At 37.3% G+C, this 21965-nt stretch overlaps 2 protein-coding genes across 3 annotated transcripts in view; one reads left to right on the top strand and one right to left on the bottom strand.

Annotated features, from left to right (window-relative positions):
* Window positions 1-269: 269 nt before the first annotated feature.
* Window positions 270-21965, bottom strand: part of dhcr24 (24-dehydrocholesterol reductase) — a 37012-nt gene continuing 15316 nt past the window's right edge. Inside the window, exons 1-9 of one of the 2 annotated variants that reach the window (XM_088077955.1) lie at window positions 13330-13691; window positions 10654-10809; window positions 7659-7764; window positions 7055-7173; window positions 5472-5735; window positions 5248-5391; window positions 3352-3549; window positions 3089-3267; window positions 270-1838 (exon numbers count right to left, since the gene is read on the bottom strand). In XM_088077955.1, coding sequence (XP_087934081.1) covers window positions 1685-1838; window positions 3089-3267; window positions 3352-3549; window positions 5248-5391; window positions 5472-5735; window positions 7055-7173; window positions 7659-7764; window positions 10654-10809; window positions 13330-13560 — 1551 coding nt within the window. In that variant the 5' untranslated portion in view covers window positions 13561-13691 and the 3' untranslated portion in view covers window positions 270-1684. Of the gene's footprint in view, window positions 1839-3088; window positions 3268-3351; window positions 3550-5247; window positions 5392-5471; window positions 5736-7054; window positions 7174-7658; window positions 7765-10653; window positions 10810-13329; window positions 13692-21965 lie in introns of those variants that run through there. The other variant, XM_088077956.1, reaches the window with a different exon arrangement.
* On the top strand, window positions 16911-21549 carry LOC121962314 (uncharacterized). Its single transcript, XM_042512555.2, has 2 exons — window positions 16911-17379; window positions 18381-21549. Exons 1-2 carry the CDS (start codon window positions 17063-17065, stop codon window positions 18616-18618), a joined length of 555 nt encoding a protein of 184 aa, XP_042368489.1. The 5' UTR covers window positions 16911-17062; the 3' UTR covers window positions 18619-21549.

Genomic DNA, 21965 nt, shown 5'->3' with positions numbered 1-21965 from the left:
AATGAGTTCCGATGCCATACTATACTGTCAATTTTTCATGATTTTTGACGACATTCTATACTATGATGTTCTTAATGATTATTGACAACATACCATTCTATTTCGTTTTTTCATCAATTTTGACGACATACTATACCATGACATTTTTTTATGATTTTTGAGAACATACTATAGTATGATTTTTTTCTTCTCTGTGATTTTGGACAATATATACCTTTTTATTTTTTTTAATGAGTCTGGATGCCATGCTTTATTATGATGTTTTGTCATGATTTTTGAAGATATACTATACTTTGACGTCTCTTCATGTTTTTGGAGGACATGCTATACCATTATGGTTTATGGGTATTTTTAATGTGAACATACTATTCTTTGATGTTTTTTTGTTTTCATAATTTTAGGGCAACATAGTATACCTTGACATTTTCATGATTTTTCACGACAAACTATGGTGAGACATTTTTTCATGATTTTTGACAAAAATCACTCAAAAAGACATTGTGTAGAATGTCATAAAACTGTCATAGTATGCTATAAAAATGTCACAGTGTAGTATGTCACAATTTTACAGTATTACCTGCTAAAAATGTCATAGTATAGTATGTAATAATAAATATCATGGGGTAGTACCATAACAATTTCTTATTACAAAATGCCATTAAAACAGTTAGTAAAGCATGTTATTTAAAAAAAAAAAGTATGTTAAAAATAACATTAAAAAGCTGGAAGTATAGCATGTAGACTAAATTGTTTGAAAGTTCCATTGTTTGACGTTAAAATCAAATTAGCTCAAAAAAGTAATGGTAGAAAATGTTAATGAGGAAGCACCTATCTAATTATCACAGCACACCAGTGCAGCATAACAACACCCTGAGGAACGCCACTGGGCTAAAACGTGTCTGTGTTTTTTGTTTTTCAATCCATTCTTTTCTAACTATCCTCTCCAAAGAAATCTGCTGTTTTTTTTCTGTTTGTGTGATAGCTGGGAACGTGCATTACTTTAGTGAAGCAAGGTATTTTCACTCAACAACATCAGAATCTAAAATTTAACAAGCATCGCAATTATATTTACTGCAGAAAACCGTTTTTAATTAAATTATTCAATTCTTAGACAGTGCTGGTGATATGTGATTTGATATAAAAATACAGTCTGTTTGGTTTGTTTATATATATATATATATATATATATATCAAAAAAGTATATATTTAAAAAATGTGTATGTCACTAATTATATAAATGGCACCTGTAGGTAACACAGATCTATTAAAGTAGGCGTACAGAGAAATATGGGAAACATCTGTGATGAACACTACAGAAGACAAGATGGTTCAACAAGGCCTTGCATACACCTTTTAAAAAAATAAAAAAACAAAACGTTTTTTGCTCCCAAGTGCAAGTAACACACACAGGTTTAAGGCAGGCAACACATGAGAAAATGGAAAAAGAGAATACATTCACAGCTTAAAAGCATTACAATAGAAACCAAAAGTAGCACAAACTTGTAGTAGTGTGTGCAAAGCTTCATTGAACCTTAGAAAACTCTGAGATGTGTGTTTGTGTAAAACAGTTTTTCTGTATTTGTTAAAACATCCCAAAACCAGAAGCAGCCACCAAACATGACTTGCAGACAGTACCTCTGTGTGTCTGTGACACAGGGCTGAGGTCAGGTACCAGTGATGCGGGTCAGTGTCGGGCAGATTTGCAGATTTTGTCATAAACCTCAGGGAAGGCCTCCTTACAGCCTAGTTCCTCTCTCAGTTTGTGATACAACTGTCCATCAAACATCTCCCAAAACTCCTCCCGGTCCATGTACACATCTGCATACAACATCTGGAACCTGCAGGAGGCAGATGACACATGTAGATATAAATGCAAGACAGCAAGTGTGTAAATGCTGTTATATTTTGTCTGCTCATGTATTTAATAGTTCATATTTTTTCAGCACAATTTCTGGGTGTGATATTCAGGGTTCAAATAGCATAAAATAAAGCTAGATTTAAAACGTTCTTAATGCCACTAGGAATGCAGTTTAAGACTAATTTTACAGAACCCTAAACATGAACAGAGATCAGTTACTTTGGGTTTTTTGACCAAATGTTTAGTTCGAGATAAAGCATGACTTTTTGGGTCAAAAGTTATATGATTTGATTTGATTGATGTTTTGATGTGAAAATATTTTTTGGACATGTAAAAAAGAAAAAAAAAGAGAGAAATGATCATAAAAACAAGCAGAGAAAGAAAAAGGTAATATTTACAGACAATGAAAAACATAAAGCAAAAGAAACGGTCAAACACTTGATGACTTGGTTTATATATTCGAAAAGGAGAAGTACTAACCTTTTTAATCCCACCTCTTCTCCGTGAATCATTGATTACTGATTTAAACCCATATCGTAATTAATTAAACATATATGAATACACCCGCATAACCCAAAATCAAATATCTACAAATTGACATTCTTATCTACAAAATCAAGAGGACAATAAACTAGGAAAGAATAAATAATAAATAACCACCAAATAAACCGTAATCCCTGTAAACACCATACCTCCTCTTCATCCCTGTATGTAAAATCATGTTATTATTATATATTATTATATTTTGAAGGCGAAGGCATTTTCAAAATTTCTAGATAGGAATATCTGGAAAACAATAAACATAGGTTGTCATATTAATATCTAATCCTTAAAAAAAGGATTAGATTTGATTGGATGTTGTAACTGTACATGAATATTGGTGGTTCCTTTACCTCGATCTGCATGACGTAAAATTTGTTAAATTATTTTACTTTGAGTATGTTTTTCACTACAAAAATGAATGAATAGAAGGTTTTTAAAAAATTGTTAAATCATTAAAAAAGGACTATTATCAGTTATTTTGAGATTTTATGATGCAACATCAGAAAAAGTGATTCTTGATATCATACTTTAAATGTCTGACTATTTTTAAGACTTCTGAAAGACTGATTAAAGACATTAATGAACTAAATGCCTTTTGGGACTTTTTAAGGATCCACAGGAACCCTGGATATTATTGACATTATTACAAATATATCACCTTAGTTTCCCGTGTTATTTGAGACTTACCCGTGCACATCTCTAACAAACTTCTCCAGCTGACGCGTTGATGCTTTAGCTTCGAAATGTTTGACTTTGGGCTCTCCGTAAGCCCCGATATCCACGTACAGCTCCTCCTCCTGACCTTTGGGGTGGACCATCCCTCTGCCTGGTGGCAACAGGAAGGGGCACAACCACAGAGGGTAAACCTGAAATGACACAAGGAGTTTAAACAGTAGTTTTTTCAATATAAAAGCGGGTTTTCAGTGGCTTTATTCAGATCTGAGTCTTACGTCAATGTCCTGGTGGAAGCGTGTGATGGCAGCCTGCAGATCCTTCATGGGCACCAGCATGTCCTGGACCACGTGGTGCTGCTCATAGAGCCGTCTGATGGTCTCTCCCTGGGTGAGCTTCAACAGTGAGATTTTAGGAGGAACCATCCATCCAAAAAGCCAGCGAAATATTGGGTTGTTGCCGAAGGGAATAATGTCCTGGAGAGAGGATACAAATACACACAGAGGCACTGACTTGAATGTTTAGATCAGACTTTGGTTAAATTAATTTAGGGAACAAATCTCAGTTTGAGATGCCCAACCCCCCCAAAATTCAGATATTTAAATTGCACCACATAAAATAACTTTCTAGAAATTCAAAAGAAGGAATTTAAAACCTCATAAGATCAGATACATGGGTTTCAGAGTAAAATATTAAAATGCTACAAACAGAGCCGTGTTTTCATTCCAGCATTAAATATTCAGCATTGATTTAATGTCACAATTGGGTATCAATGTTTGATGAAATTCTGTTCTTCTGGTCTTTCTTTTCTTTCATATGTTTTAACCTATGCTTTGTCACACTCAATCTTTTTTTTTTTTACAGGGACGAGAATGATAATATATACAAATCATGTTTTTTGACTTCCCAAAATAAATAAAATTACGGAAATGACCTGATTTTTTAAAACTCTTATTTCAGCTTTTCCTTGTGAATTTTATTATCTAAAAAATAATCAAAAATTAAGAAAGGTCAAAAAAAAAATGTAAATAATGCTGTGGAGGTCCGCAAATATCGCAAAAACATGAATCAAAACATCTTTTTTTAAAATTACAGTGTTGACTTCCTACAAAATATAATTTGTCATATCTGTTCAAGTTTAATGTAGATGAGACGCCGTTAAAATCTAGTTGCACGCCTCTTATATTCCAGCAGAGGGCAGCCAGAGCTTTGAACACGCTCACGTCTGCGTGTCCAACACATCCACGATGTCTGTCGTAAACTGCAGATGTAATCAAAGTATCGGTCTGCCTTGTTTGTGACTCTCCTCTGCACCGTCTACAAAGAGAAAACCCTCTCAAACAGAGAGAGCACCCAAAAGCCCAGAGCTCGCTCCTGTAGGTATCTGTGAGACCAATACTATGAATAATTCATCACACCATTTACTGTTACCGAAAACAGAGGATGCCAAACCCTTCTCACTAATGGCTAATGGTGTGTGTGTGTGTGTGTGTGTGTGTGTGTGTGTGTGTGTGTGTGTGTGTGTGAGACAACATCAGAGTATAATAAAGAGAAGAGTGTTCATAAGATGATGACAAGATGATATCTTGTACATACTGTATGTGTGTACCTTAACCCTCTGAAACCTGGATCAACATCAGTTTTCTTGTGCTGCGTTCAGAACCTTTCACAAGGTTTTTTGACCTTTTGAAGATCGAGCAAATCGGTTTGATGTCTTTTAAAAACATGGGGAAAAAAAGGAAATGACCAACTTGGCAAGAAATGTCCAAAAAATTGCAAGTTAGTAAAAAGTGACGAGAAATTCACCTAAAAATGTGTTTTAAGTGGGAAGAATTATTTGAAAACTATCAAAAAAAATTAGGGGAAATGTCTATAAAACTATATTTCTAATTATAATTTTATATTTAAAATTATGATACACAAGACATATGATAAATAAATAAAATGAATTGTTTTTTCAGCACGTTATGCAATTTTTTACCTGTTTCTTTTTGGCTTATCTTCATATAATTTTCTTCATAATTTTTCTATTTTTTAAAAATAGAAAAATTTTCTCAGGTTTAAAAGGGTTGAGGTGACCCTAAAGCTCATGGAAACACCCTCTGTGTGTGTGTGTGTGTGTGTGTGTGTGTGTGTGTGTGTGTGTGTGTGTGTTGGTGTGATTTTGCGAGTACCTGAAGCTCCCAGAAGATGCTGCGTGTGTGTCTGTGATAGTACTGTCTCAGAGGGATGTATTCAACTCCAGTGTGATCACCTTTCAGATAACCCTCCACATGTTTAAAGAACCAGGGTTTGAAGTGCAGCCCGATTCTGTTAATCTGATGTCAGAGAGGAAACACGGGGGTTAAATGTGACAAAACGTGAAAACAAGTCAAACGTACCCTCACAGTCACCTCACCTTATCAGGCTCAGCGTGGTCGGTCATTGTTCCCGTCATGATGACGGCGCTGTCCCGGGTGTACTGGAGACCCTCTACAAACGTGTTCTGCTTGTTCTCGGATGCTTCAGTGAAGCGTTTGCAGATGTTCTCCAGCCCTCTGACCGGCTCATAGCGCAGCTTCACCCAGGGTTTAGCTGGGACTATTTTAATCTCAGCTGCAACCAAGAACCCCAGAGTTCCACAGGACCATGGGACGGCGTGGAAAAGGTCCGAGTTCTCCTCCTGGGTACAAACAAAACTGTCTTTTTGAAAAAAAAACAAAAAACTGTACACATATGTCAACTGCACATTTGCAGAGATAAATGAGTTCTTAGCCTTCTGGGTTTGTAACGTTTGTCTTGTATGTTGACTTTGCCAACTAAACCATTAGTGAACATTACAGGGACAACTCTTTTCGCTTTACTTAGTGTGACAGTTACACAACATGTTAGTGCATCTCTGCAGACTGTATCACAAACCCGTCCCAGCTGACATCAGGGGTACTGTCTCCTGCTAAAAAATACCTGGAGGTGCAGCTCGGCAACAAGCCAGACTGGAGGACCCATATAGAGTCTCTGTACAAAAAAGGTCAAAGCAAACTGTAATTTTTAAGAAGGCTTTTTTTTCATTTTAACCTTTATTAAATAGGTCAGATCAGTAGTGTGAAAGGGGGAGAGAGAGTGGGGATGACAGCCTTGAGCAGGAATTGAACCTGAAGCTGCTGCAGCAAAGACACTGCCTGTATTCATGGGGCGCCTGCTTTATCCACTCAGCCACTGACGCCTCAGAAAGTAGAGAATTTTTAACATCTGCAGACCCCTGCTGTGCACCGTCTACCAGTCTGTTGTGGCCAGTGCTTTGTTTTTTCGTGTGGTGTGCTGCGGAGAGGGTGCTTGCACAGCTGACAAGAACAGAGGCAAACTGATTATAAGACGAGCTCTATTGTTAGATCTGAACTGGATTTTTTTCAGCAGGTGGAGAGCAACTCCATCAACCCCGTCCACACCCGGCAGGTGTTTCAGCAGAGCACCTTCAAGCAAAGGTTGATCCCACAAAGATGCAGGACTGAAGGCTGCAGAAATACTTTCCTGACAGACTTTTAAATGCTCTTAAATAACCAATGTTTTTAGGTACTGCACTTTGGCAACCCGAATTTTTGATGTACTACATAGTATCAATTATTATTGGATATTTTATAAAAATATTATTTTTTTAGTATTTACACAGCATAGTATAGCAATCTATTTTTAAGACCTTTTTTTCCTGTGTAGAATTACAGAGACAATGTTTCTTGTATATACCTTGAAGAAATTTGGTATGTTCTGTTGCTAAACTGGCATTTTCAGGAGCCTTGGGTGAATTTGGAAATTTAAATTTTTGGTGCTTTTTTTGTCACAACAGACTGACATTTATGAATAAAAACACAATTTGTGATGGTTTCTGTTGCAGAGGCAGAGAAGCCCATGGTGATGTTACCATGGTGATCCCTATTTAAACGTGATTCAACCCTGTGATACTGGATAAATCTGAGACCTGGACTCTGACACACACTCGATACTCACCTCAGTGCAGCGAACCAAGCTGCCATCAGCTAGAACCAGCTCATAGGCGACGCAGATGTGCTGAAACAGCCCGTAAATGTGAGAGGACGACTCAATGCCTGTACCCATCACCAAACCACCTGAGGGAGGAGAGAGAGTGAAAGATTAGTGATTCAGTATCTGCCCAGGTGAGACCAAGAGCGGGCGAACACACCAGCAGAACGCGGCGTTTGCCTGCTGGGAGTGAGTGTGTACAGTGTGTGCCTACTTTGACATCAGGATAAATGAATGTACCGCGGCCTGATGGGAAAACATTAGATTGTTGATGCGCAGTTTATGGCATCAGGAAATCCATTACGAAACCTGATCCAGGGGTGCTTCCAACACTGCAGCCATTTCCTCCCAGTTTCATCTTTTGAGCTACAACATCAATCCTCTAACGTAATTAGAGAAGTCGCTGGTGCTCTAAACAGGATGCAGTGACTGATGGGGGAGATGGAGGACCTGCCTCACTGAGCAATGAGCTGTGGAAATCATCTCTCTATTTCTAGAAACTCGAGAGCCGCAGATGATGACTGTGTGATGATTCCCCAGAAAATAATCCACAGTAATACAGAAAACATACCCACAGTGAGGTCATCGAGCTCGGGCAGCACCGGCAGCGTCCAGCCAATAGAGGTGAGGAGGGCGGTCACCTGACCCATGTTGGCCAGCGGCTCAACTCTCACCACCTAAAAAAACAAAGATTATTGTGAGATTTGCCATCAGGCTGACAAGACAAGCCATTTTAATGAGTAGCACTTTAACTGAAAATTGATTAATGATTCGTTAGGGGTTCAAGCCTTCTTCTGAAATGATTTTGTAAATTCTGGCGAGATGGTACGTTTTAGACACATTAGTTTGTCACCAGTGATTGGGTGTTGTGTGCTGCTCACTGGATATGACTCCAATCAGCTAGATGGTGGCAATGTAATTAAATTAATAAAAAAGGCATCCTCCTCCTTTACCATGAGTCAAAATTGCACAAAACCTCAAAGACATCCATCTGTCAACTCTCCAAATGTGCCCCACTCAAGTCCACCTGACAAGATTTTTTCATTTTGAACATATTTTTTATATCCTCCTAATAATAGGTCCAATTGCTACCAAATTTTCTGTGGATCATTATTTGACCGAGCCTATAAAATTTACTAAAAGTGAATATCTTATTGCATTTTGAAGATACTGACCTTCAAAAGGGGCATGGTACCTGAAACATACCCTGAAAGTTTCTTTCAAAGTGACCACTAAAGGAAGCTATACATAAGAAAAACAAATGAATAAATAAAATAGGGCGTGATGAAATACAAATCAGACTGTAAATTGGAAAACTATTGTCCAGTCATGACAAAACTCAATGGAAATGTTCCATAACAACGTTGAACCACTTGTATAAAATTATTTTTAATTGCACAATAGGAGGCACCACCTGTTCCAAACATTTGTATTGGTGTTGCACAAAATTTGCAAAAAAGTGTTTTTTTTTTAATTAAGCTATTGATGATAGTCCTCAAAGGGTTTTTTAAAAATTGCCCAATAGGGACTGCCAACAAAAACCTGTTAGTTACCTTTGAAGCAGTTTTAGTAAACTGTCAAAGGTTTTGATCCTTTTGGCTTTTACTTTCTAACAGTTTTAGTTGGCTTTAACCCCAGAATTGCCATTTGTGGTTATTTTATTTGGTCACTGAGCCATCATTTCTAATGGTTACCAGTATCACCAGTGTAATGCTGAGATCTGGGAACACAGCGTTGCTGTCCAACAGAAGTCCAATGTGGAAAGAAACAGGCAAATGATCTCACAGGTTTGTTTGTTTTTTTAAAAAGTTTTTTTTTGGCATTTGAGCCTTTCTTAGACAGGACAGATCAATAGCATTAAAGGGGGAGAGAGTGGAGATGACATGCAGCAAAGAGCCTTGAGCAGGAATTGAACCTGAGGCTGCTGCAGCAAAGACACTGCCTATATTCATGGGGCACCTGCTTTATCCACTCAGCCACTGATGCCTCAGAAAGCAGAGGACTTTTAACATCTCCAGGCATTTGAGCCTTTTATTAAAAAGGACAGTTCAACAGTGTGAATGGGGGAGAGAGAGTGGGAACAACCTGCAGCAAAGGGCCTTGAGCGGGAGTTGAACCTGAGGCTGCTGTGGCAAGGACACTGCCTTTACTCAAAGGGCCCCTGCTTAATCCACTCAGCCACCCAATGCCCTGACTACACAGGGTTTAAACAAACCCCCTGGTTAGCCTAATTTATTAGGAAGAAAAAGCTCATAAACTGTAAAAATCATCATGCAAAGTGTCAAATAAAGTGGTTTAAAGACTGACTGCTGGCTGCTTTACAACCTGTCTGATTGTCTCGTCCTTGTCTTTATTGCCCTGCTAAAGTGATGTCCCTTTTTACAATTTCAGCAGTTACTTTATACAATGTTATCATGAGCAAAGTAAATGACAAAACCATAAAAATGGTCAGGGTCTACGGCCATGCTTGTAACTTTCCCTCAGAAGCTCATCAACAGTTTTGCAGTGGCTGGGTGCAACATCTGCAGATTTGTAACTTTTAAAGTCACACACAATGCATGCACTCAGTGTCCTGGTATGCAAGTGCAGCAGTGCGTTAGTGTCTGTAATGCAGCCTTGTCATAAACATCTTTGTTGTGTAAAGTCACGAGTGGATTATGACACAATATACCCCTGTCTATGGCACAGACAGGCAGAAGGCCCACCACTGCTCCTCCAGGGGACTATGACACACACTTAGTGGTTATTTAGCATTTTTTGTTGTTTTGTGTCTCTTTGAGGTCATTTTGAGTCACACAATAAAGCTTTTAAATTTGCCACCTCCTCTTCGTGGAATAATTCACAGAAGGACTTGAAATTGTCTGAGCTGATCACTTTGAGGGAATTTAAGTCAAGATTGAGAAAATAGTACTTTTGGTCAATGTCACTGCTACTCAATTTCTTACTGAAATGAAAAATTGCACACATTAATATACAATATATGACTGTTCTGTGTTGCATTTTATCTGGATGTTGTGCTCGCTCTTTGTAATGTTTGATAGTTGTATTTGTTTGTATTTATTGTTGTAACTTTGTTTTATGCTGCCCTCTTGGTCAGGCTGCTCTTGGAAAAGAGATTTTACATCTCAATGTGTCTTTTCACCTGGTTAAATTAAGGCTATATTTTGGTCATTTTATGTCTCTCTGTGGTTGCTTTTACCCTTTTTGCAGTTATTTTGTGTCTCTGTGGTCATTTTGAGCCTCTTCCTGGTTAAAATGATTTAATTAATTTGTGTGATAATAACATTTTGGGCCCTGGGGCCCAGCAGACCCATTCAGTAATACATCCATGTTTATTATGATTAGTTTGTCCAGTTGCTGTTGCTTGGCTATGCAATTTGATTTCTTCCAGCAGGGTCACTTTTCTTGTTTTTTTTCCGTCCTCCATCAGATTATTTGACTGATATTGTATTTTAGACAAACGAAAAGAGAGGTAAGCAGATATCCACCACAGAAGGCACATGTCCCCAAAATTAAACACATCCTCTTCACCTTCCCTGTAACCAGTGTCTGTTGTCTCGTCCTACCTGCCTCTTTGTGTCCACCTCCAGAATGTCCATCATGTTGATCATAATGTTCTTGTGTGTTTTCTTGTATTTCCCGACTCTGAGAGACACAGTGAGCCAGCCGGGTCGACCCGTACACATGTAGGTCTTACTGCCGTCCTTCCTCCACTCACGCACCTGAAATAGGTCACATGATACAGAGAAGAAGACATTATTATCTTTTCAGGGACAGAGGATGCACAGCACACATGACTGTTTACCCACTCAGCCATCTTTGAGATTTTCTTGGTATAAAAGACTGAGGATATTCTTTGAGGTGAAAACCTTTGGCAGCTCACTGCACTTGTCAAGGTATATTTTGTGAATGTTAATCTTCACAATTAATTCACCCGACTGTGGAGAGCCGGTCTCTACTTCATGTCAAATTCCTCGCTCCTCCCGACCAAATCCTTTTAGGAATCAAGCTGTCTTGTCTGCTCTCGCCCAAAAATGTTCACAGTGCTCTCTCGTTCTTATTTCGCCAGCAACCGTTGTCTTAATTCAAGCTCCCAGAATCAGTGACTTCTTTTAAATCACTTGTTAAAACTCACGTTTTTAGACTTGCTTTTATGTCATGTCACTTTAATTTATTTGCTTTTCTCTATTCATTTTGCTGCTCTTACTCTATTTATCTGAACCTTATCCTTCTTATGTGCTGTTCTTACCATCTTTTCATGTTATAATTTATTTACTTGTTCATCTGGGTCTATGTTATCTTTGTTTTATCTCCACAGATATGTCAGATTCTTACATGATTTTTATTGTCTTTTATAGCTTTATTCCTATATTTTCTATTTAAAAAATGGATCAGTTCTGCCTGTGTTATTACTTTTATTATTTTTGTTTGCTTTATTATTGTTGACCTTCTGTATACGCATTTTGCTCTTGCCTTTTTGTTTGAATTTCAGAAATTCCTCTGTTTGGCATGTTTGTTGATATTTTTATAATTTCCTGAGTTTCTGCATTTGCTTAATTTGTCAAAGCACTTTTTAAACAACAGTTTTTAAAAGTGCTATATAAATAAAATTATTATTGTTCATATTATTTTCATTAAGTATACAGCACCGAGACAAAGTTGTACAGAACACGAGAAAATGGAAAACAAAAGTTTCCATATTAGCTCATGATATTCACCCCATTTCTGAGCTGATTAAGTTCACACAACTAACAAACATGTATTTGACTTGATTTCTGCAGTGTATGAATGAACACTGTGTTGTTATGTTATGTTGGTTTGATTAATAAGTTCTAAATATGCCACAACAGTTTTTTTTTTTCAAATGAATTACAGTCAACATGAACTTTAAACAGATTATCATCGAATGCTACACATTAAAAACACATTTTAACAGAACGACCCTCACATATTGAAATTATAAGAGCTATAACAATGATGTTATAATTTTCATAGAAGCCAGGTCTGTAACTTTTTAGTGAGGAAGCTATCGGGGCTTTATATTGATGGTTAATTAATATAATGTTTTTTGATAATTTATTACAAGCCTGTTAATACAAAATATTTGCAATTGTGTGCATGCCAACATCCAGCTACATAAAAAACAGGTAAATAATTAAGTATGTCAAGCACTTAGTAAAAACTGATTAATGATTGACTGATAAGACAACAGAGATAAAGCAACAGCACCAACATTTAAATTCTTACACCCATAACTGAAAATAAACTATTACTTTTCCATCAGAAACACACAAAGCCACTGTGAGTTTTTCACTACCCATGATTCCTTACAAAACACATGTAATATACAGCATTCTTTACATGCCAATAATACTCTAAACTTCCATCAACAACATATCTGTCAACACGGTTTAACTATTAAACTCACCACTTGACACTTTACCTTTTAGATACCTGAGCTTATCGTTTTGAGAGTTTATACCTATGTAACTACATAAATTTATACTTATCATTATTATTATGCATATAAATTCGTGTTTATATCAAATCTACTCACTAGCAATCACTGTGTAATTAGTATTAATGTATTTTTTATTTTATTTTAATTATTTATCTGTTTTTATTTGCACTATTTTATGTTTAGTTTCTTGTTTTGCTTTTATTTACATGATCTATTTTTTCTTTTCTTCTTTATTTATTTTTACACACATTTATAGTCAGTGATGCATGGTGATAATTATGGTGATGGTGATATTATATTCATTTTATGGTACTTAATATTATACTTTTTACTCAACTACAATAACTTGCCACTCATAGTTACATTTTAAACAAAAAACGCAAGATATGCTTATATGATATGCTGTAGTATATAAAATTGGCTACACATTGACAACATAATGTGCTTAAATGTATTTGCTAGTGACAAAAAACAGAGTAATATATTCTTTGCTGACCCTTTGAAATGAGCCATTCTACATTTAGAGTACTTTTACTTTGATACTTTAAGTAGGCTACATTATACAGATAATACTTATGTACTTTGACTTCTTACATCGGCCTATACTAAATAAAAAAATGAACTATAGACTACTGGACGTCAATATTGATGTGAATATCACTTTAATATAACTTATTGTTTTAGCATACTAAATGAGAACAGGCATCAAACCACACACACACACACACACACATGCACATCTGTGCACAAGCACGCCGTCAGATGGTGATGGCATGCTCACCTGTCGCTGGATGTCTCGCACGCGCTGGTCGTGCAGTTTGGGCGCAGAGCACATCTTGAAAATGAGCCACGCGCGAACATAATAATACACATCGAAAATAACGGAAAGCGGCAGCAGGAACAAACACACAAATATCCACCTCTGGTGCACGATCACGTAATCTAGACCTTTGACTTTGATCCACAGCAGGAACAACACCACCACTCCGCCTAAATACAGCAGCGGATCCATCGTTTTTCTGATCAGATCCAAATGTGCACGAGCTCCAAACTGTCAAACACACGTTTTAATAAAACTATCACTGACTGCTGGGATATTCCTGCAAGGAAACTCCAAACAGTGACTCCTGATCACCTCTTCACTGCGATAGGTGAGCAGGTCTAGGTGGTCTGTCAGCCCTGCCCCTGCTCCACACTGATTGGTTGATACTGACAACTGGGTGGGACCGAACGCCAAAGTTTCACGCTCATTGGCCAAATAAATGACGTAGCGAATTCTACAGCAGTAGCCTTTCTGAGGTTTAACCAATCAGAGAGCAGAGAGGCTGTCACACCATGCACACTGTCCCCATCATGGATGTATTGTGGCTCTGTTACAAAATGAAAAAGTCTGACAAGTACAGATATACCATGGTTGTATTATAGTGAAATAAGAAATACTCACATTACTCTGTTTAACAATGGTTAAATGCAACCAAGTACATTTGCTCAAGAACTGTACTTTAGCGCAAATTTGAGTTAACATTTCAGTGGGTAACATTGTACATTTTGCTTAAATACATGTGTTTAAAAGCTCAAGTTACTTTACAAATTAAGATTTTCACATAAAAAATCTAACAAGAGTTTATAAAATATGATGTTTTCTTGAAAATGAAAAAAAAAACTGTTTATATGCGTACATCTGAAATGAATAGTTTACTAATCAATTCTGATTGTCCAAAAAGCAAAAAAATAGTTGGCAACTCTTTTGATAAACAAAAGTTTAAACTAAACTAACTAAAAAGAGGTTTCCTCTCTTTTTTTCTATATTTTTGGAATAATTTTGACGTGTTTTTCTATGTTTTTTGGAATAATTTTGAGGGTTTTTCTTTCAGTTATTCTAGTTATTTTTTCTATTTTTGTAATTTTGAGTGTTGCTTTTACTAATATTTTTCTTATAATTTTAATGTTTTTGGGGTGTTTTTATTTTCTTTATTTTGAGTTTCATGGATTTTGTTGTTTTTTCTAAAATGTTGGGGTGCTTTTCATTTTTATTCAATTATTTTTGTTTGTTTTCTTTTTTCTTTTTAATTATTTTGAGGGTTGGGGGTGTTTGTTCTTTTTGTTATTTCTCTGCACTGGGTACTTTTACATTTAATACTTGCAGTACTTTTTTCCTGATTATACTTAATTACATTTACTTAAGTGACATTTTCAATAAGGATTTTTACTTGTAACAGAGTATTTCTATTGTGTTATATTAGTTCTTCTACTGAAGTAAAGGAACTGAATACTTTTTCAACTTTAAGCAACTATGTATGAATATTCCTATTTCCAGTGTTTGGAGAACATATACATTCAACCCTAATCAACTCTTATATGAAGCCTATTTTTACTGTCAGTAATATAGTTATTTAATTATTTTAGGATTTTTTTTCAATAATATGTAGCAGGGCTGTAGCCAGAGTTTTAGAGGTACTAAGGTCAAGGCCTGCCACTCCTTAAAAAAAAAAAAAAAAAAAAATTTTTTTTTTTTTTTTTTTTTTTTACAATTTTTGGGGCTGTTAATACTTTACTTTATTTGTTCAGTTAACTGTTATATTTTCTTTAGTTATTTTTTCTGTAACTTTTTGTGCTTCCACTTTTGAGAAAACTGTAATACAGGACCATACGACAAAAAAAATTTTAAAAAGTTAAAAAGTAAAAATCACACTTTTTGTCTAAGTGCTGCCACGCTAGTGTATGAACAGGTAAATAATGTGAAACCAACCCCCTCCCTCAATATGTCAAACCAGATGTGAATAGTGATCAAAAGAGCATGCATCTTAAACCAATAATAAACAGAGGATAAATACACATTATGGCTCCTACACAGCAGTTAATGGCTAACTCAAGAAAAACAGCAGCTGCAAATGTCCGCAAATTGGAAATGCGATGAGATTTGGGAGCTCGCTACCCCTTTGAGCAGAGGAATAGATCAGCCAGCAGATAACAGCGATGGTAAATTATTGTTATTGTCATGTTATGCCATTGTTTTTGTTTACAGAGTGCAGTCGATGCAAATGTAATAAGTCACACTAGAGGCCAACGCTGTTGTGTTAACCATCATGCCTCTTTTAGTTCCGTGATGCCAGCATGCTATCTAAAATCATACACAGGAGCAGCATGATGCCTCCGTTGTTTGGACATAAAGAAGGGACTCTGCAGTGGACCTATAGTGCCATCTCTGTGTAAAAAAAGCTATAGTCCTCAAAGCCACTGTAAGGACAAACATAAAGAGCAGATGTGTATCCATCAGAGGGTTTAACTAAGGGAATGGCTGCAAAACAAATTAAAACTGTGTAGTTCATGCTGCAAAATTTAAAAATTGTATAAAAATATGGCGGTGAACAAACAGAAAGCTAAGTTACGGCTTATATGAAAAGTTTCAGAATCTTAATAGTATTTCTCTTTTAAGTCCTTCTGTTGTTTTATATTTTTTTGAAATAAAACTTTGTAGGAAATGAGTTACTCATACAAATATTCTAAGTATTAAGTTATAATAAGCTTCAGCTTCAACCTACACCTTTTCAGTCGACACATACATATGTGTGTGTGTGTATGCTAACAGGGACTTAAATAAACTACTAATACTATTACAATAAAGACCCATCAGTGTCTTACTGTATAGATTGCCAACAAAATAATATTAGGTTGTTCATCAGCCCATTTGGTCAGCAATATGAACAAATTGTTTTGAATAACATTGCAGGGATCCTGTTTTCAGTGATTGTTGAAAATTAAGGCCTCCTTTATAATGCTGTCAAAGTATTATCTTTGGTTGTTTCGAATCTGTTATTAGCCTACAAATAAACTCAACGGCCAAACATTCATCTCTTAATTTGACTTTTGTAATCCGACACATTGAGACCACAAAAGCTTATTCTGTTAAAGGAAGTTGGCCTAAATTTCACTCTACTTCATGTCCAATATGTCCATTTATGTTTAGAGAAGCTGCTGTCACACACGCACGCTCACACACACACACACACACACACACAGACACACACACACACACACACACACACACAGGGCTAAAGTGGTACCCTTCAGACACATTAGACAGAGGGAGGGTGGGGCACCAGTAAAGATTTCTTAATGGGCTCTGCTGTCTTCTCGTCCATCTGCCTTGATGATAAACACTGCTAGTCCACTTTAGCCTGATGCGCATCAAAGCCTTTACCGTTGTATTTTTCTTCATTCACCAACAAACCATTAATTTCAACACTTTTCCCAAGGAGCTGGACATTTACAGAGTGAGGAGTAACACTTGGACTTTATGATCAGCAGCTTTTTGGGGGAGATGGAACTGATGGGAGCAAATAAGTAAGATTCAATGGGACTTCTGTGACTGTGGAGTAAATAATTTGGATGTCTGGTCAGCGTCAGAGCGCACGGGGAGCGCACTCCGTGGGAGTGTTTGAACGTGAGTGACACTATCCAGTCGGTCACAGCCTTCACAGTAACCTCAGACACAGCCCTGGTCCCGGAGGAGGATGCCTTCCCTGCACCACGGAGCAATCTTTGTCGGAGCCTTCCTCATTGTGACCGGGGGCTCCACAGCCTTCCTGGCCTCATACCAGAGCCGAATGCAGGCTTTCTCCCTCTGCTGCGTGGTGCTGGGGGTGGTCATGCTCATCCTGGGGTTATTCTGGGCTATGAACAGCAAAAGTGCCGCAAACTACAATCACCAGGATTTCGACCCGGAGTGTCCACATTATCCATACAACGACTCCCCCAACTTTAGCAGCCATGCCCTCTTCACGCCCCCAGGGAGCCGCTTCCCCGAATCCCAGTCAGTGTTTCTACCCAGGTGAGTAAAAAAAAGGTTTAGATTTATTACTGTTTTGCACAGTTCAATCTGTAATTGTAAGTGATTTTATCTTGAAGCCAGGAAACAAAACTCGTACTATTTATTTTAACATATTACATCACTTATTCCCAAGAAAAGATTTTTATAAAGAACCTAAACAATGTCTGCTTTGCCATGTTGTCTAATTCCTTCTCTCTTGCAGCTCGTCATTTAATGACATCAGAGCTTCAGTTATCAGGTATCAGGTTCCTTCAGGGATCGAGCTGTTCATAACTGTCCCGGAGGTTTGGACACAGTTCCCGACAACTGCACCTTTTAAAGAGAAATGCCAATTTTGGACTTATTTGGGGTTGTGGTGCCCAAAAAAATGTATCCACTGATTTACAGAAGTCTCTTTCACAGTGTAAGTCAATGGGGAAAAGTCTTTTTGTACCCAATGGCATCATGTGGTGGACTTGGAAGTTGTAATTACACTGTTTGACCACTATGTAAAATTGTCTTCAAAGCTCACAGAGCTTGCCTGGCCCTGGCAGTCTTTATGCTAAGCTAAGCAAACGGGCTGCTGATGGTAGCTTGATATTTAACACAAACACAAGAGTGGTATTAATCCTCTCATCTCTCGGCATGAAAATGAAAATTTCAAACTATTCCAGGATTCAGGAGTGGGTGCCATTGCAGTCCAAACACTTTGCAGTTTTTTTCTTAAACTAAAAAATCTGATTAGCTCCTGTTGTTTGGTTAAAAGTGTGTATACGTGGCTCATGTTTATGGCTGTAATTCAAAAGCTTTTTATCATCCTGCACAGCCCAGATGTCTATTATACCTTTGTGAAACCCAAATCCTGCATCTGGCAGGAAACACTACAGACAGAACATGACTCCGACTGATCGCTACAACCGCTGACACCTCAGAACTGTACTGTACATATCAATTTATGTTTGTTCTGGCCTCATAAGGTGTTTCCACATGATTTCTTACTGCAACTGTTTCTTTGAGTGCAGGACAATGGAACGCCACAGGTACGGTGCTCGTGGGGAGGACTTTGACTACCCTCCCATGGACCATGGTGGTTTCAGTCCATCGCCTCGCCCTCCTCCATGGCAGGAACCCCCGCCTCCCTATGAGGTTGCCATCAAGACCACATGCAGCTCAACACACCTGCGACGCGCTTACTCAGATACACACCTGGCAACAGAGCCTCTGTTTGGACAGTCGAGAGAGATCAGCTTTGAGGTGTGACGCTGGACGTTACAGGCGCCACGTCCCTCTGTACATCGAACCGAGACTGGAGGTTTAACTCTGACTCTGCAATAGCTGTCCTCTGACGGCAAAACCGTCATCAAAAACTTGAAGCATGTTTCTCTCTGATGGTGACCAGTGGGTCCTGCATGCTTTCCCTAGGTTTTCTGTACTTTAAATGCAGGTGTAAATGCATATTTAAATATATGGTGAAATTAAAAGTAGATCGCAACAGAGTCAGACTTAGCAGTCCAACATAAAGCACCAAAAAAGAGGTGTAAAAACTGCAGGTCCTGGTTTAAAGGGGGGGTTTACGTGCTGGCTTATATTTTTGCACATCGCAGTGACTCTCAGCCTTTATGCTAAGCTAAGCTAATACAGACCAGACACATTAGGGACAGGTCACATCAGAGCTGTATATAACATGCTCATTTTATCTTAGCCCCATGCATTTTTTTTTTTTTTTTACTGTGGTTTGATTCCTAATCAAGACAATCTGGTAAGAACTGCTTTACCTTATCAATATGGACTTCATAACTGTTTTGTAATGCAAAAAAATGGAATTGAAATCATGGGATTTAAAATATGCTATTAACTGTGATTAAGTATTGAAATTCTGTGATTAATCGTGATTTTATAAAAATTAATCATTTTACAGCCCTCAAACCAACGCCTGAAATGTTCGCTGACTCAGAGAAGCAGATATTATAGGGGAAAAAAAGTGCGAAACCAGGCCTCCATAAAGTGCGTTGAACTTTGAAGGCAATTTTCATGGTGGCCAAATTACAACATCTGGGTCAGTCACATAATGCCATTGGGCCCAAAAACACTTTCCCTCCATAGCTTTACACTGTGAAATCAGTGGATATATTTTTTGAGTTTCACTACCATTGCGAAATTATTCATTTCACTATCAAGATTTGATCCACATGGTCCTATAACATTTGGAAAGTCTAGAAGAGATGCAGGACTAAGTCATTTTTATCCTCATTCAATTCCCAAATATGTAATCATGATAATCATAAATATAGTTTTTCCCTGGCTTTTATTCTGTTGTCCCAAGACATTTTCCCTAGTTTTTAAATTCAATTTGGTTTTATAAGTCTGCTAATTTCCTACAATTTGTGGAACATTTCTTATCAAGTTGCCCAATGCCTTTTCCCCTCTTTGTTTTTGAAAGAAATAGCACCAATTTACTCAGGGTTCAAAGGTTTTAAATACTTTTGAAAGGTGCCTAAATGCAGTAAAAGAAAAGTGATGTTGCTTCAGATTTCAATGTGTTAAGGGCATCAGTTTCCATGGTAAGAGAAGCACACGAGAAATCCATGATTTCTTGAAATTTCAGGTCAACAAATGTGGATAATCCTCTGATCCCCCTGGTGGCTGCAGAGGAAAGTTTCCTGTTTGTTTTCTCTTCTATCAAACAACGCAGTGATCTTTCATTCTTTGGGAATGTCGGAAACATCATCCTGACAAACATCACATCACGATCACATGAAGGAGATGATAATAATTCAATTCGGGAAACTAGTGCCCAGGCCCATAGATGTTTTTTTTTACTTTGTGTGCCACACATGTAGGCCTACTCATCAGCTTTTTGAAAGCAGGGGAACGATGACTCATCTGACCATGTGAGTTTTTCCACCGCTCATTAGACCACTGCAGCGAACTGGCAACACGGCCTGAGCTGTAAGTAACCATAGAATCCCTCTATTTTAAAGGAACGTACCTGTGTTTTTGCATATTTTGGTTTTAAATATGTACATAAAAAAATGTTTTTTCTTCCTTCAAGACATCCATTGACATCCATTTCATCCAATGGAATGTTGAAATCAACTTGCAGAGACCTTAAACTTTTGTTTGAGGAATCAGAATCATTAATTAGTTTTAAAACTCGTAAGCACGAGACTTTCAGATGCTGGAGGGAATCTCAAATGTGAAAAATCATTTTTACAAATATTCTCTCAAATCTTGAGACACATAGAACTCTAACCAGGACATGATTGGACATAATGGGGACAATATTCAAAGAAGTAAAAATGTAAATTACTTCATGCATCAAATGAATGTATTTTAGTGTAAAACAAGTCTTTGTTAAACTTTTGAAATCTGAGCAAATTGGCTGGATTTCTTCCAAAAACATGGAAAAAGAGTGATGTACAACATAACCAGAAATGTCCCAAAAATTAGCAGAAAAATCTGTAAAAAGTTACAAGAAAAATTATCTGAAAATAAGAAAATAATAAGAACTGAAAAAGAAAGAAAATGACCACAAGAAAGTACTAAAGAAATAAGATTTTTTTTCTTTTAGTAGTGTCATGATCCTGACCTAACCTAACCTTGTTTTGTAGACATTTTCCCATCATTTTTTTGATAATATCTAATCCCCCTTAGCTAATTTTCAGACTAATTTCTTTCAGTCATTTCTTGCCAAATTGCTCATCGTGTTTTTCTTTTTTTCTTTCATGTTTTCAAACCAATTTTCCCAGCTTTCAGAAGTTATTATGTGAACATGTTGTTATATGCTAGTAAATTGTATCTGAATGCAGCACAAGAAAACTGATGTCAATGCGGGTGATTAAAGAAATAAAGGGATTCATTTGATAACCACTATGTTTTGTTTTGCAGTCTCTGCAGGTTGATTTATATGCCATAATGAAAATAATAAAATACTATTAATAAAAATGCACAAAATTTGTATGTAATTCATTGCAAATTATGTAAAAGATGCAAAAAACAAAAGAATGTTGCTATATTTCTATTAGTTTCTCGACATACTGGTGTTTATCAACTGCCTCGCCACTGATTTAATTTCACAGTTACAAAATTGTCAAAAATGTACACGATTTTTATGTGTTATTGTCAGCCCTCACACCACTGTTATACTGTCTTATTCGTGTGAATGAGTCCCACAGCCTTCACCACCTCTGAAATGAGATACTGCCCTGAACCCATGACCACAAATACACTGTTGTGATCTCTGACAGCACAAGGACGACTGACTTCAGCTGCTCTGATGGACCTGCGTGCGCACACACACACAGACAGACACACACACACACACAGACACACACACACACACACACAGACACACACACACACACACAAACACACAAACACACACACAGACAGACACACACACACAGACACACACAAACACACACACAGACCGACACACACAGACACACACACACACACACACACACACACACACACACACACACACACACACACACACACACACACACACACACACACACACACACACAGACACACAGACACACACACACACAGAATAGCTGATATGAATCACAAGATTACAGATCCCCCTTGTTGTTTTGAACAGT

The sequence above is a fragment of the Plectropomus leopardus genome, chromosome 5, assembly GCF_026936395.1.
Source record: "Plectropomus leopardus strain MGB_pleo_1.0 chromosome 5, ASM2693639v1, whole genome shotgun sequence".
Taxonomy (NCBI): Eukaryota; Metazoa; Chordata; class Actinopteri; order Perciformes; family Serranidae; genus Plectropomus; species Plectropomus leopardus.
The sequence above is the reverse complement of the archived record's forward strand: the minus strand, read 5'-3'. Positions and strand labels throughout refer to the sequence as shown.

Coding starts and splice junctions, on each gene's coding strand:
- LOC121962314 (XM_042512555.2), top strand. CDS start 17,063: ATGCCTTCCCTGCACCACGGAGCAATCTTTGTCGGAGCCTTCCTCATT. Junction 17,380..18,380: donor CAGTCAGTGTTTCTACCCAG/GTGAGTAAAAAA, acceptor CTTTGAGTGCAG/GACAATGGAACGCCACAGGT.